Raw genomic sequence first — 14,975 nt, forward strand, 5'->3', positions numbered from 1 at the left:
AGCCGCCTGTGCCCCTCGATCTTCACAGCTGGCGAGGCCGGTGGAGACCTTGCACATCCCCAGACCTCCTCTCCTGCTCCCTTTCCCACTGTCCCGAGCTTGGGATGACGCTGTGCCGCCGGGATACTCCAGGCTCTCCTTGCTGTTGTGAGGTCCGCAGACCAGCACCCTGGGTGCAGCCTGACTTCCAGGGTCCCTCAGAAGCTGACCGATTCACAGTGAGGGGAGTAGGACCTGGACGCGTTTGGGGGGCCCCTGTTCTGCCCACCCCAGTTGCCAGTCTCTCCCTCCACCTTGAGCTGGTTCCAGGCGGCGGGGCCTTGGCATCCCCTTCCCTGCATCTTCCTCCACCTGCCGGGGGCAGCGAGTACCCTTCTGGGCCTCTGGCCTTTCTGGGACAGCCAAGTCGCTTCCCACACGCAACGCAGGGACAGCCCACTCGGCCGCCGCTGGGCCATGTGGGCAGGCCCGGGAGGAGAGCGCTATGCAGCCTAATCCCACCACCGCTGTCCCCAGCATGCCCGTCTTCGGGCAGCATCCTGGCCGCCGGCCTTCACGGTGCACTTTGTTGGGTGGTCGTCATAAAGCGCAGATTCACCTGGGCGTCTGCTCCCGGCCAGTCAGCCTGAGCTTTCCGTGCCTTATCTAGTCATCCTCCCAGTGACCTGTTTATGGTTCAGAAACGAGCCTTGGAGCTGACGTAACCTGCTCGGAGCTGGGATTTTTTTTTTTTTTTTTTTTTTTGCAGTACGCGGGCCTCTCCTGTTGCGGAGCACAGGCTCTGGACGCGCAGGCTCAGCGGCCATGGCTCACGGGCCCAGCCGCTCCGCGGCATGTGGGATCTTCCCGGACCGGGGCACGAACCCGCGTCCCCTGCACTGGCAGGCAGACTCTCAACCACTGCGCCACCAGGGAAGCCCCGGATTTTTTTTTTTTAAACTTAAAAAACAAAATTGTGGTAAAGGATAACATAGAATTTGCCATTTTAACCGTGTGTGAAGCATGGGATTTGGGGGCATTCATGACTTTCACGGTGTGGTGTAGCCATCACTACTATTTCCAAAACTTTTTCATGACTCCAAACAGAAATTCTACACCCATTACCAGTCACTGTCCATTCCCCCCACCCCCCAGCCCTGGAAACCTCTGCTTTCTGGTTCTGTGGACTTGCCTGTTCTAGATATTTCACGTAAGTGGAATCGTACGGTACGTGGCCTTTCCTGACTGGCTTCTTTCAGTCGGCATCATGTCTTCAAGGTTCATCCGTGTTGTACGCAGCCCGCGGTAGTCCTTCATGCCTGTGTTTTGGGCGGCGGAGGTGCTGCTAGTTTATTTGGGAGTCAGTTCCCGGGAGCAGGATTGAGGGAGCCGGCACTGTGACAGAGAAGCAGCGAATTCAATATAAGGGCTTTTAAAATTGAGGCATAATTGACCTATAGCATTATATTAGCTTCAGGTGTACAACATAATGATTTAAAAAAAATTTTTATTGAAATATAGTTGATTTACAATGTTGTGTTAGTTTCAGGTGTACAGCAAAGTGATTCAGTTATACATACATATATATAAAAAAATATATATATAATTTTTCTGCATTCTCTTCCATTATAGGTTATTACAAGATATTGAGTAGAGTTCCCTGTACTATACAGTAGGTCCTTGTTGGTTATCTATTTTATGTATAGTACTGTGCATATATATATATATATATATTTTAAAGAAGATGTTGGGGGTAGGAGTTTATTTATTTATTTTTGCTGTGTTGGGTCTTCGTTTCTGTGCGAGGGCTTTCTCTAGTTGTGGCAAGCAGTGGCCACTCTTCATCACGGTGCGCGGGCCTCTCACTATCGCGGCTTCTCTTGTTGAGGAGCACAGGCTCCAGACGCGCAGGCTCAGTAGTTGTGGCTCACGGGCCCAGTTGCTCCGCGGCATGTGGGATCTTCCCAGACCAGGGCTCGAACCCGTGTCCCCTGCATTAGCAGGCAGATTCTCAACCACTGCGCCACCAGGGAAGCCCTGTGTACGTATATTTTTAAAAATATTTACTTATTTGGCTGTGCCAGGTCTTAATCGCGGCATGCGGGGTCTTTAGTTGCGGGATGCGGGCTCTCAGTTGCAGCGTGCGGGATCTAGTTCCCTGACCAGGGATCCAACCCAGGCCCCCTGCATTGGGAGCATGGAGTCTTAACCACTGGACCACCAGGGAAGTCCCAGTAGTGTGTATATTTTAATCCCTAATTTATCCCTCCCCCACCAACATAGTGACTTGATATGGTATCCTGTGAAATGACCCCAACAAGTCACTATACACAGTTACAAATATTTTTTTTCTTGATGAGTTCTTGGATGACAAGTTCTTTTTTTTTAATAGACCTTTATTGGAGTATAATTGCTTCACAATACTGTGTTAGTTTTTCTTGCACAACTGAATCAGCCATATGCATACACGTGTCCCCATATCCCCTCCCTTTGAGCCTCCCTCCCACCCTCCCTATCCCACCCCTCTAGGTCATCGCAAAGCACCGAGCCGATCCCCCTGTGCTATGCGGCTGCTTCCCACCAGCCACCTAGTTTACATTCGGTAGTGTATATATGTCGATGCTACTCTCACTTCGCCCCAGCTTCCCGCTCCCACCCCAAGTCCTCAAGTCCATTCTCTATGTCTCCCTCTTTATTTGGATGAGAAGTTCTTGATGAGAACTTTCAAGATCTACTTTCCTAACAACTTTAAAATATGCAACACGGTATTAATAACTACAGTCACCATTCTAGACATTACATCCCCATGTCCTACTTATTTTGTAACTGGAAGTTTCATTCCTTCCTAAGGCTGAATAATATTCCATTGTGTAGAGAGACCATATTTTGTTTAACTACTCATCAGTTAACAGATACTTGGGTTGTTTCCACCTTCTGGCTATTGTGAATAGTTCTGTGAACATGGATATGCACGTTTCTGTCTGTGTCCCTGATTTAAATTCTGTGGGGTATATATTTAGCAGTGGAATTGCTGGGTCTTATGGTAATTCCATGTTTAACTTTTTGAGGAACCGCCCAATTGTTTTCCACAGTGCCTGCACCGTTTTCCATTCCTACCAGCAGCATACAAACAAGGGCCCCCATTTCTCTGCAGCCTCGTCAGCACTTGCTATCTTCCGTTTTTTGAGTTTGGCCGTTAGCGGCTCTGCGGTGGGATCTCACCGTCGGGCTGGCTGCATCCCTGCGACTGCTGCTGCTGAGCACCTTTTCATGTGCTTAGAGAAACAGGTGCACATCTTGGGAGAAATATCTATTCAAGTCCTTTGCTCATTTTTTGTTGGGTTGTTTGTCTTTTTGTTTTTGGGTTGTAGGATATCTTTATATATTCTTGTTACTAAACCCGTATCCAGAGCTGGAATTTGAACGCTTTCTGAACGCTGCTCCCTTCCATCCCCCGGGAGATGCTGTGGCCCCGTGGGCCCCTCTTAAGCAGGGCTGTGGTTTATTGCCAGGCCTGGGCTCGCTTGCTCTTTCCTCAGTTCTGCTTTGACGCTTGTGCTGTGACCACCATCCTTCGGGGCCTGATTGGGGGTGTCCTTGGCAGCTTCGGGGAAAGCTCCCAGGATCAAAGGGCCCAGGCAGTCTTGCCGAGCTTGGAAGCCTGGGGGGTGGCCCCAGCAGCAGGGGGAAGGAGGCTGGAATGGGAGCCGGGGGTAGGGGTGTGAGGTTCGGCCGCCTCCCCTGGCAGGCTGTCTTGAGGGCTGTATAGCGCCACTGCTCAGTTGGTCGGAGCCAAAACCACCGTAGCTGCCAGACGAGGTGGAGGCTCGGTGGGAGTGCTGGTGTGTAGATAGCAGGGGTGTCAGTGCTGCCTGGGGGATTCTGTGGGCTTCCTGGGCAGCGGTTCTAGGATGTGGGAACCCCGACTACCGCCCCCCGCCCCCGCCCCGACATCTCCAGCAGACGCGGGCTGTCCCACCATCAGGCTCCAGGACCGGTATGTGGAACACATACCCCGTGAGGCACATCCTGCCCACACTGTGTCACACTGGGACACAGAGGCCCAGAGAGGGTGGGAATGCACCATGGCCACACAGCAGGATCAAGACTGACCTCGAGATGGGCTTGTGGCACCACCATAGCTTGGGCAGGAAGACTCTGAGCCTGAGTCTCCCCTCTGGGGCAGAAGTCCTTGTTGTGTTTCTCCTTGCATACCCCCAGGGACAGGCAGCTCACCACCTGTGAGGCAGCCTGTTCCATTGCTGGGGGGCTCTGACAGAAAGTTCTCTGGTCTGGGAGGAAGAAGGCAGCCCTGTCACACACTTCCATTCTGAGCACTAAAGGGCAGCGACTTCCTGGGTCACTAGGAGGGAAGCGTAGGCCAGGATTCAACCTTGGCCTGGCCAATTCCATTTGGGGCCCAGCCTCTGCTGCAGCCCTGGACACCCTCTTCACAGGCCAGCCTGAGGCCGCCCAGCTGCTGGATGGGTAGGAGGGGCGGGCACTGAAGGCACTGGAGACGGGTACTGACTGTCCTAAGGGTGCCTGGGACGAGCCCCGCCCTCGCCGGCCTGGATCCCAATCTGTGTGTCAGGACGCTGGTTCCACCTGAGGGCCTGTCTCCTCTGCCAGGGAACCAAGGGACACAGCAGACCTGGAGTGGGAGGGTTGACTGTCCCCTTGAGCATGTGATGCCCCCCGGCCCTGTCCCTCCGTGCCCCTGGATACAGCACCAGCTGCTTCACCAGCCTTAAGCCTGCCAGCCCCCTCCCACAAGCAGAGGTTTCTAGAAGGCACCGCTCTCTTGCCCCAAGGCCCCCACCCCACCCTGTTCTCTTCCGGCTGCCTCCTCGGCTGAGAAGGCCCTCCCTGCTTGGGCAGCTCCCACTGCCATTGTTTTTTCCTTTTCTGTAAAACAAAATACAGAAAAGTACAAAAGATACTATAACAAACACCCACCACCCAAAATAAGTGTATTCAACATTTTATCATATTTCCTTCAGATCTTGTTTGTTTTACGAACTGAAACACCGAGACAAAGCCAGAGCCCTCCAGCTTCCCCTCTCCCAGCCACCCTGCCCCCTCCCAGGGCCCCCCCCGCCCCCCGAAGAGTCTGCTTGTGGCTCTCGGGCTCCCTGGAAGCCCACAGCAACCAAGCAGCCGTACACAGCACCGCGTGCGCTGAACCTGTGGCTCCTGGCATCTGTTTTGATGGCGGGAATTACGTTTCTGTGGCCCATGCTGACGCCTGCTCTTTGTGTAGGCTGGTGACAAAGACCCCCACCCTGGGGAGTCTCCCCAGAGCCCCCTGGGTGGTGGGGGGAGACAGGTCTGCCTGCCTCCCTCGGCACGAGCACAGGCGAGGCTGCTTCTAGGCCCAGAGCCGCAGTGCCGGATCTCAGAGCACTGCCTGGGGGCTTGATGGATGGTGGAGGGAAAGACGGGGAAGATGGCAGGAAAGATTGAAGGAGGGGGGAGGGGAAGCACGCATCTGGACCCACGCGGCCAGCACCCCCTCACCTTCTCTCCCGTCCTCCCTGCAGCCAAGTACCCGGCCATCAAGGCCCTGATGCGGCCGGACCCTCACCTCAAGTGGCTGGTGCTGGGGCTGGTGCTGGCGCAGCTGCTGGCCTGCTGGCTGGTGCGAGGCCTGGCGTGGCGCTGGCTGCTCTTCTGGGCCTACGCCTTCGGGGGCTGCGTGAACCACGCGCTGACGCTGGCCATCCACGACATCTCGCACAACACGGCCTTCGGCACTGGCCACCCCGCCCACAACCGCTGGTTCGCCGTCTTCGCCAACCTGCCCTTGGGTGTGCCCTACGCCTCCTCCTTCAAGAAGTACCACGTGGATCACCACCGCTACCTGGGCGGCGACGGGCTGGACGTGGACGTCCCCACGCGCCTCGAGGGCTGGCTCTTCTGCACGCCGGCCCGCAAGCTGCTCTGGCTGGCGCTGCAGCCCTTCTTCTACTCGCTGCGGCCGCTCTGCGTGCACCCCAAGGCCATGACCCGCATGGAGGTGTTCAACGCCCTGGCGCAGCTGGCGGCCAACGCCACCATCTTCACCCTCTGGGGGCCCAAGCCCATGGTCTACCTGCTGGCCAGCTCCCTGCTGGGCCTGGGCCTGCACCCCATCTCGGGCCACTTCGTGGCTGAGCACTACATGTTCCTCAAGGGCCATGAGACCTACTCCTACTACGGGCCCCTCAACTGGATCACCTTCAACGTGGGCTACCACATGGAACACCACGACTTCCCCAGCATCCCGGGCTGCAACCTGCCCCTGGTATGTGGCCATGGTCGCGGGGCTGCAGTGGCACCTTAGTGGGAGGTGGGGGAACGCGGGGAGGGTTCTGGGCCACACTCCGGCCTTTCTCTCGTGCTGATCACGGGATGGCTACGTGCTCACTTGGGGTCCCCAGGGGAGAAGGAAAGGCCACCTGGCACACGGAGTGCCTGGCTGGAGAATAGGAAGGTGAATTCGGGGGGGCGGGGCAGGGGCTCAAGGGGCATTTTACAGTTCAGGCCTCTTGGTTTAATGAAAACCCGTTTGAGCACAGCTGTGATATTCACTGGCTGGCTGTGTGTCCTGGGGCAAGCCGCTTGCCCTCTCTGTGCCTCAGCTTTCTCTCCTGTAAATGGTGCAGCAGTAACGATACTGCAAGTGAAGCGCCTCGCCTTCCTGACCCTGTCCCTCCGCATTTCTTGTCACTGCCCTGTGACCCTCCAGGGGCCCCCTCACGGCACAGAGAGGACAGGGTGGGCCTTGCCCTTTGTGACCCAAGGGGCTTGGCCCGAGCTGCCTCGGAGTGGAAGCCTCTGGGCTGGCACCTCTGTCTTGGGAGATCTGGGTTGGAGAATTTCTAAAGAAGAACGGGGGAGGGGGAGGAGGAGGGGGAGGGGGAAGAGGGAGTTGTTGTTGTTCTGGTCTGGCACTGGTCGGTTAGAGCAGAAGTGACCGCGCACAGGGGGTTGGAGACTGTGGTCGTGGGAAGGGTGTCTGAGTGTGTGAGACTGTGTGTACGTCTGTGTGCCCGCATTCCTACACGTGATTAGGTGTGCCTGTCCATATGTGCATGTCTGTGAGTGCATGTTCACCCACTGGTGTGCTGGAGTGCACGTGAGCGCTGGTCTGGGTGTGCAGGTGTTTGTGCCATGGCCCACGTGACTCTGGAGTCTGACAGCCTGTGTGTCCACCCTGGCTGTGCAGCCCCCCCCCCCCCCCCCGCCCCGCCAATGGTACTGAGGTCCTGCTCTGTGCTGGGCACCATCTCACTGAAGCCTCACCACAAGCCTACGCAGCATTTCAAGCCCATCACGCCCATTTCATGGACGCGAAGGGAGAGGCTCAGGGAGCAGGGGTCCCTGACTCAGGAAGCAGCAGAGCCAGAATCTTGACCCAGGACACTCACAGAAGCAGCTGCTGTCAGCTGTGAGCCTTTCCTTCTCCCAAGCAAAGTCAAAGGCTCCCTGTTCCTGCCGTGCATGTCACCTCATCCCCCTTAGGCCCCCCTTTTCAGTTATAAAGCAGGCCCTGTGCACCCGGTGTGTCCTCTGTGGGGGGAGGGGGAGGCCTCCCCTGCAGTTGGTGTGCACGTAGGTGCTGAGGCTGGAGCACTTCTTGGAGGAGGCGGGCTGAGGGTGTCAGGTGCAGAGAGGGGCAGGGAGCTGGAGGGGGAAATAAGTCCTGAGGCTGGCAGGAGGGCGACGGGGTGGGGGTATGGTGGGAGCCAAGGTCAGAGGGGCCGGGCTGAGGCGCGTGGGCGTGAGCTTGGCTCAGCAGGACTCGGCCACCCCGAGGCTCCTGGATCAGAAACTCGGGGTGTGGGCATTTTACCTCCTCACCCCCATCTGGGGCAGGGGCCTCAGCGCCTCTTGGTGGCCCCGGCCAATGGCCCCTCCGCCTATGGGCAGCGCCGGGCGGCCTCCTGCCCGGCTGGCCCGGACACGGGTACCCTGGGAGATGACAGGGTTGCGCGTGTGCTCACGTGGTCTGTGTGCTCACGTGTGTCTGCGCACACGTGCGCCTGTGGCTGTGCACGTGCCTGTGCGCGGCCTCTGACCCATGTGCCCTCTCCACAGGTGCGGAAGATCGCGCCCGAGTACTACGACCACCTGCCCCAGCACTACTCGTGGGTGAAGGTGCTCTGGGACTTTGTGTCCGAGGACTCCCTGGGGCCCTACGCCAGGGTGAAGCGGGTGTGCAAGCTGGCGAAGGACGGCCTGTGAGCCCGACGGCCGGTGCCCCGAGAGCACGGACCCTGCTGCGCGCGCCTCAGTGCCCGGTGGGAGCAGGGCCTGTGCTCTCTGTCTGCTGCCCGGCCCCGCCCCGCCCACCTGCAGGGCTGGCCGTCACCTGTCCCCAGGGTGTGCAGTGCCCAGAACTGGTTTGGCTGCATTTAGTTCCCGCACCCTAGGCTGCTGTTCTTGTCCCCCTGGAGTCCCGAGACCACGCCTGGAGACAGCGGGCGCGGGTGGCAGCCTGGAGAAGCTTGGTCTGCACGGGGACTGGTGACCGCAGGCCGGGCCCTCCCTTTCAGGACGTCACGCGCGAGGCCTGGCCCGGCGCTGGGTGCCCTGTGCCCAGGGAGCTGATTTCTCTGGCGTGCCCATGCCCTAAATTAAAGCAGCATGTTTTCAAGGCCACAGAGGGTGCTTCCCAGGAGTGGGCTCGGCTCCTGGCCAGCAGGGCCTGAGGCCACGCTCCTCCCTCTGGGGCAGCCTTCCCCGGGGGCCCTGTCATTGAGTGGCCGGTTTTGGGGGTGTGGGCAGAGATGAGATCCACGTGGTCCTCGGGCCACGTCCCTGCTCCCGCCACAACCCTGCCCCCCACCCCCACCCCCGCGCCTGCCGAGCTCCTGCTGCACGTTGGGGCCCTCACCCCCACCAGCTCAGACGTGGGGCTTGAGGAGAACAGGTACCACAGGCCAGGCAGATGGCGGGTGCACAGGCGGCTGGACCGACGGGTGACTGCCCAAGTGAGCTAGGGCTCTGACGGAAGCTGGCTGGTGTCCTCGGTGTCTCTGCGAAGCGGGATGCGGCTCGGCCGGACTGTGCGGAGGGCTAATGGCCCAGCTGAGAGGTGGGGAGGCATCGCTGGCGCCAGCCCCTGGGCCCGGGGGCTGTGTCGGGGTGTGGGTCCTGGTCTTCCAGAGGCAGGCGGGCAGCAGGAGGGATGCCTGGGCGAGGCCCTCCCTGCCAGAGAAAGCGGCCGGGCCAAGACGGCCTCCCTTTGGAGCCGTGAGGCTGGGGAGGCCGAGGACCACGGCCCAGGGGCGGGCATGGCGGGGCTGCCTTAGCTGGCCCGGGAGAGAGAGGGCTGGGAGGAAGGCCCAGCTGGGCGGGGAGGAAGGTCTCAGGTGCCTGAGACAGGGCAGTTGCTACGCAAGGGCTTCCTGCTCAGGGCTGGGAGTGGCCTCGCGTGTGCCAGGCACCCCTGTCCACGGGTGTTCTGACCACTGAGGTGGCCCGGGGAAGAGGCCCTTGGACTGGCTGTGGGAGGGCAATGCGGCTCTGAGCCTGGGCAGGCGGCCCCTCCTTGTGCACACACGCTGGCCTGGGCCCAGGGGAGCCCCAGAGAGCCCAGCTGAGCCTCGCGAGCTCTCCGTGTCCGCCAGCGAGCTTATCTGCCGACGGGACGGTCACGGCTGGGCCTCACCCAGAGCCGAAGGTGGGCCCAGGGCAGGGTTCTGGCACAAATCTCTCGAGAGGCAGCTGCCCAGAAGAGGGGAGCACCCCATCGCCACCTGCCAGGACTCTCTCCCCGAGGCACCGAGGCGACAGGGTTCTTGGACAGCGGGAGGCAGAAGGAGCCCGGGAGAGCGGCTCATGGAGCTGTGTGTGGGTTAAGCCGCTCACCTCCCAGCCGGCAGAACAGCCCTATTCCTGTGTCCCAGGGTCGCTGGGAGCACTCGGTGAGACGATGTGTCCAGAGCCTGGCCAGAAAACAGCCCCACTGTCACGAGCCAGACTGGGGGCCCTCCTCCCGTGGCCCCCAGGGGACGGCTGGGGCAGCGCCTGGGCCAGCGCCTGGGCACACTGTGCCGTGGTGCCTGCGTGATAGTCAAAGGACGCCAAAGCCTTCCCACTGGCTGGGGCCTCACTCCTGCCACGGAGGCGGGGACCTGTGCTCCTCCCTGGGGGCTGCAGGAGACTCGTGGGGCAGGGCGGAGGCCTTCCCTGCCCGCCTTGCTGGGCCCGAGTCACGGGGCGCCCCTCTGCGCGGCGGGGAGGGTAAGCTGGTGCCTCCTCCCGGCCCTGCTGATGTTCCAGGCGCCACTCAGAGCCCGTCTCCCCGGAGGAGGCCCTGGGGGGCGGCTCCTGGGCCCCCCGCCGGCAGTGCCTGAGCTGCGCGGCTCAGCGGCCCGTCCCCCCTCGCATCTGAGTCAGCCCAGCCTCGCACCCACGGCCGCCACTGCCGTGGGCCCTTCCCCCAAAAGAGGCCTCCCCGGCCGGGAGCCGCCAACAGCGAGCGAGTCGGAGCCGGGGTGTGGACGGTAAGCGTTTATTACCATGTGCACACAGACCGCCTGGCGCGTGCATGGACCCCAGCCACCAGGACGCTGGGAAGGAGCCGCGTGGAAGCGGCCGCTGCTCCCGGTGGCACCTAGGAGAAAACTTGAAACCACCTAGCGAGGCGCGTGACTGACTCGGGGTGTCTTCTCTATAAACCGAAAGGAATGTACACTTAAATAGGCAAATATAAAATACAAAAAAAGGCGATAGGCCTGGTGTGCTGTGTCAGGTTGAATCTAAAAAAATCCAGGAGCTGAACTTTTTTCCTCATTTTAATATTTTATCACAGGTTAAGACTTTTAAACGAAGCACATCCTAGCTTCAGTGCGTGCTCGTGTGTGCTGGAGGCCCGGGGCGCTGGGCTCCTTGCTGTCCCCGCCTTCGGCTGGACCGGGTCTCAGGCGGCGTCGGGGGCCGAGCGACCTACGATGTGCTGATCCCACTCAGCTCCTGCCTGATGGCTGAGGGGACAGGGCGGGACAGGAGGCTCAGGCGCCGCCCCCCGGCCTGCTCAGGTCCTGCCTGGGGTCTGCCCCGCTCTGTCTCCCCCCAGGCCAGAGGGCAGGCAGTGCAGCGGGCTCCGGCCGACTCCGGGGTGACAGCAAAGCCCTCTGTGGGTCTCATCTGCCGCTTCTCGTGAGCTGGCAGCCCCTCAAGGATGGCACTGCCCCTTCCCCGTCAGAGGACGGACTGGTAAGGGGCAGGCAGGCAGCCCAGCTCTGGTCGGAGGACCGGCAAGCCCCCCACCCCGCCCCCAGGGGCAGCATCAGGTCGGTGACCTTGAGCAGGCGGAGGGCTCCCACGCCCTGCCTCCCGGGCCTGGGCTCGCCCCATCCGGAGGGGGCCGGGGCTTCTCCCTACTCCTCTCCCCAGAGTCCTCCCCCAGATGTGAGCCTCTGCCAGGACAGACCCCAGGGGGCCTGCAGCCGAAGGCCAGGAGAGAGAGCTAAGGGCCGGGCCCGTCTCCAGCAGCAGGGGAACGAGGGGAGGGTTCCAGGAGACCCCCATGGCCCACATCTCCCCCAGCCTCTCAGCCGCCCGCCCCAGAGGCTGCGTCCACCATGGCCGCGCTGTGGCAGGTGCAGAGACGGGGGCCCCCCCACACCCACTGGCTCCCTCCGTCGAGGCCTGTGCCCTCTGCTCGCTGGCTGGCTGGCAGCCCTGCTTCGGGCCCCACACCAGCCCTGGCACTGGGGCCACACAAGCAGCCCTCCTGAGGTGGGAGCGCCCAGCATCAGAGCAGGGTTAATAGTTGGCCTCTGTCTCCTCTCTGGCTCTGCTTTCTCTCTTCATTCATTAACTCCTTATCTGCCCATCCCAGGCCTGTGGGGGGACTGGGCAAACAGGAACTGAGTGCTCTCTGGGTCAAGGACGGGGTGTGGCCGTCACCCAGCCCTGGGCAGGGGTCCGGCTCTGCTGGCACCCCACGCAGGCTCCCAGCCGCTTCTCCTCTCTCCCATGTCTGGCGGCCCTCCGCCACCAGCACCCAGCAGGTGGGATGGGGAGGGGTGTGGGCACCAGGCTGTGCCTCACTGCTCTGTCGGGCGGAGCCAGCCCTGCCCGAACCTTTCCTTTTCCTCTGGCTCCAGATCTGAGCCAGCGGCATCAAAGGCTACGGTGGGGCCCGGAAGGACGGATGTGATTCACCGTGACGAGGCCCTGCCGCTGGAGCCACATGCCCGCGCCCTCAGGCCAGGCCGAGCAGGCTGTGAACTAGGTCAGGCCCATAGGTAATTCTGTGGCTTCTTGGACCCCTAAACCTCTGGGAAGGCAGCGGTTGCCCTTATAACCCCAAACCCAGTGATCAGAAGTGGCAGAATAAACAGAAGTAATCTACGTCCACAGGTGCTGAGCTAAGCAGCAGACAACTCAGGGCCGCTCTGGGCTTGGGAATGCACTCGCGGATCTTCTTCCTCGACACAGGCTAATCCTGGGAAGCCTCAGACTGCGGCAGCAGACCAGCAGGGCGTCCCCGGCCTTACACGAGGCGCTTAATCTGAGTCTCAGTTTGCTCAGAGACGCGGGAGGGTGGTGCTGGCCGCTGGGAGGAAGACTGGCCCCCGCCCCCATGCTGGTACAAGGCCCAGGCCTCCTGGCCCAGGACGGCCTCCCTGGCTGGACCATCCTGGACCCCTGCTTGGCCGCCCTGGGCGCAGGCAGGCCTCCGTCTTCAAGGACGCTGGGTGCACCCCGGCTCAGGGCGATGCCGGGGGTGGGGGCCCTCTACTCACCGTCGATGATCTCCTCCTTCACTTTGTGGAGCTCGCGGACCACCTCCTCGAGGATCTCCTGGTGGGGGCAGAGCCTCGGAGTGAAGGGACAGCAGAGGAGAAGTGGCCTTGACCGAGGGGCAGGGGCAGCGCCACAACCCACACCCCTGCCCATGTCACCCGTGTTCTCGGCTCCCTCCCCAAGCTGGGGAACGGTGTGTGAGTGGGACGTGAGACACCCTCCCACGCCTGAGAAATACTCAGGAGGAGCCGGGGTGCCCGGAAGGGGAAGCCCCAGAGGCGGGCCGGGAGCCTTTTCCTGGTAAGGACAGGGGCAGGGGGACCGACGCTGCGCGTGTCCCCTCCCCCACTGCCGGCTCCCGACTGCTGGCAGCCGCACGTGGCCCTCTTGGGCAAGAGGGCGGGCCTGCCTGCCCACGCGGCCCCAACAAGTCCCCAGCCTCTGGCTCCTTCACAGCCTCTCCGGGAAGGACACACTCACCTGTTTCATCCGGTCTAAATCTAAGGCATCCAGGGCCACGTCGTTTACACTTCCCGCCGGCTTCATCCTGGGGAGAGGGCGGCAGGGTGCGGTCAGGTGGGCGTTGGGGCCCGGCAGGCGCCCCTGTGCTGGGAGACTGAGCGGTGCCCCGGAGCCTCCCGGCTGCGGGCCCAGCCCTGCCCTCTCCCATCGTCCTTCACACGCTTTCTGCTTCTACCTCCGGCCGCTCCTTAGCTACCTGAAAAGGACTCCAATGCCCTGTCTCCACCTCGAGAGGGGCTCATGGATACTGTGACCATACTTCCCAACCCAAGAGTCAGGACTTGGGGTCTTCTGCCTGGACAGCTCTCACACAGAAGCAGCCACGTAAGCGGACAGCGTCACATGCTGCCTCCCCTGGAAAGGGACCCTGATAAGCTGGCCCTCAGTGTGAGGGTCTGCGTTCCTGGCTAGACGGAGGCTTGGGGGAAACCAGTAACGATGGCATTAAATACGAGACAAAATTGCAAAAACCTTAAACACTCATCCTAAAGGCACCCACTTCCGACACAAACACGTGTCCCTGGTGTTGGTAACCGGCTCTGGTGTGTAATTACTTCAGGAAACGTCCTTGGATGTGGTTTTGCTCGTCTCAGGCAAAGGTTTCAGTTTTGGGGACTGTCCTGATGCTTCCGAACTAAGGTTAGCTGGTTTGAAACTTCATGTCTCTTACACATGAATCCTCCCTGGAAAATCTTGGCAGGGAATTGCCTGGTGGTCCAGTGGTTAGGACTTGCTGCTTTCAGAGCCGGGGCCCAGGTTCACTCCCTGGTCGGGGAACTAAGATCCCACCAGTGGAAGAGAGGAGGGGAGGGAAAGATGGAAGGACGGAAGGACGGAGGAAGGGAAGAAGGAAGGAAATCTTGGCAAACGCTCGTCTAACTACTTGGCCTTTCAAAGCAGGACCATGGTGCTGAGGGTACACTTTCTGGATCCACTTTCTGTCCCCACGTGGAGAGAAAGGCAGGTTCAGGGAAATGATGTGGCTAGAGCCAGCTGCAGGGATCGTGGATGTGACAGCTGGCGGACAGACACTGACCTGGCGGACTGGCATGGCTACCAGGGGTCACTGTACAGATTAGGTCCATCTGGGGAAATCGAGGGCTGGTGTTCTCCACAGTGAAGGAGAACAAGCATGAAAACTAAAGTGCTGGTGCCGCCGCGATGGAGAACAGTGTGGAGGGGCCTCAAAGGATTAAGAACGTAATGACCACACGAGCCAGCAATCCCACCTCTGGGTACACAGCCGAAGGGAATGAAATCACTGTCCCAGGAGACAGCTGCACCCCCATGTTCACTGCAGCGTTATTCACAACTGCCATGACATGGGAACAACCCAAGGGTCCGCTGACAGATGAATGGAGACAGAAGATGTCATGTCTGCATCTGTGTGCGTGTGTGAGTGTGTGTACACACACGTGTACATATGTACATCACACGGTTACATAATGGAGAATTCTGCCACAAGAAAGAAGGCAACCCTGCCATTTGTGACAACATGGACATTATGCTAAGTGAAATAAGCCAGAGAAAAACAAATGCCTCATGATCTCACTTATATGTAAAATCTAGGAAAGCCAAACTCAGAAACAGAGCGCAGACTCGTGGCTGCCAGGGGCTGGCGGGTGGCGGCAACTGGTGGAGGTGGTCCACGGGCACACACTTCCGCTAATAAGATGGGCTCCCTCTTGGGGGTGTGACGTACAGCACGGTAACTATGGTTAACGATA

At 60.2% G+C, this 14,975-nt stretch overlaps 2 protein-coding genes across 7 annotated transcripts in view; one reads left to right on the forward strand and one right to left on the reverse strand.

Annotated features, from left to right (window-relative positions):
* Nucleotides 1-10,679, forward strand: part of DEGS2 (delta 4-desaturase, sphingolipid 2) — a 47,914-nt gene extending 37,235 nt beyond the window's left edge. The window contains exons 2-3 of one of the 2 annotated variants that reach the window (XM_060003937.1): nucleotides 5,523-6,265; nucleotides 8,062-10,487. In XM_060003937.1, coding sequence (XP_059859920.1) covers nucleotides 5,523-6,265; nucleotides 8,062-8,208 — 890 coding nt within the window. In that variant the 3' untranslated portion in view covers nucleotides 8,209-10,487. Of the gene's footprint in view, nucleotides 1-5,522; nucleotides 6,266-8,061 lie in introns of both variants that reach the window. The other variant, XM_060003936.1, reaches the window with a different exon arrangement.
* Nucleotides 10,671-14,975, reverse strand: part of EVL (Enah/Vasp-like) — a 165,343-nt gene continuing 161,038 nt past the window's right edge. For all 5 annotated transcript variants that reach the window (XM_060003933.1, XM_060003935.1, XM_060003931.1 and 2 more), the window contains 3 exons: nucleotides 13,207-13,273; nucleotides 12,726-12,783; nucleotides 10,671-10,955 (listed from right to left, as the gene is read on the reverse strand). In XM_060003933.1, coding sequence (XP_059859916.1) covers nucleotides 10,918-10,955; nucleotides 12,726-12,783; nucleotides 13,207-13,273 — 163 coding nt within the window. In that variant the 3' untranslated portion in view covers nucleotides 10,671-10,917. The remainder of the gene's footprint in view (nucleotides 10,956-12,725; nucleotides 12,784-13,206; nucleotides 13,274-14,975) is intronic.

The sequence above is a fragment of the Delphinus delphis genome, chromosome 2 (assembly GCF_949987515.2).
Source record: "Delphinus delphis chromosome 2, mDelDel1.2, whole genome shotgun sequence".
NCBI lineage: Eukaryota > Metazoa > Chordata > Mammalia > Artiodactyla > Delphinidae > Delphinus > Delphinus delphis.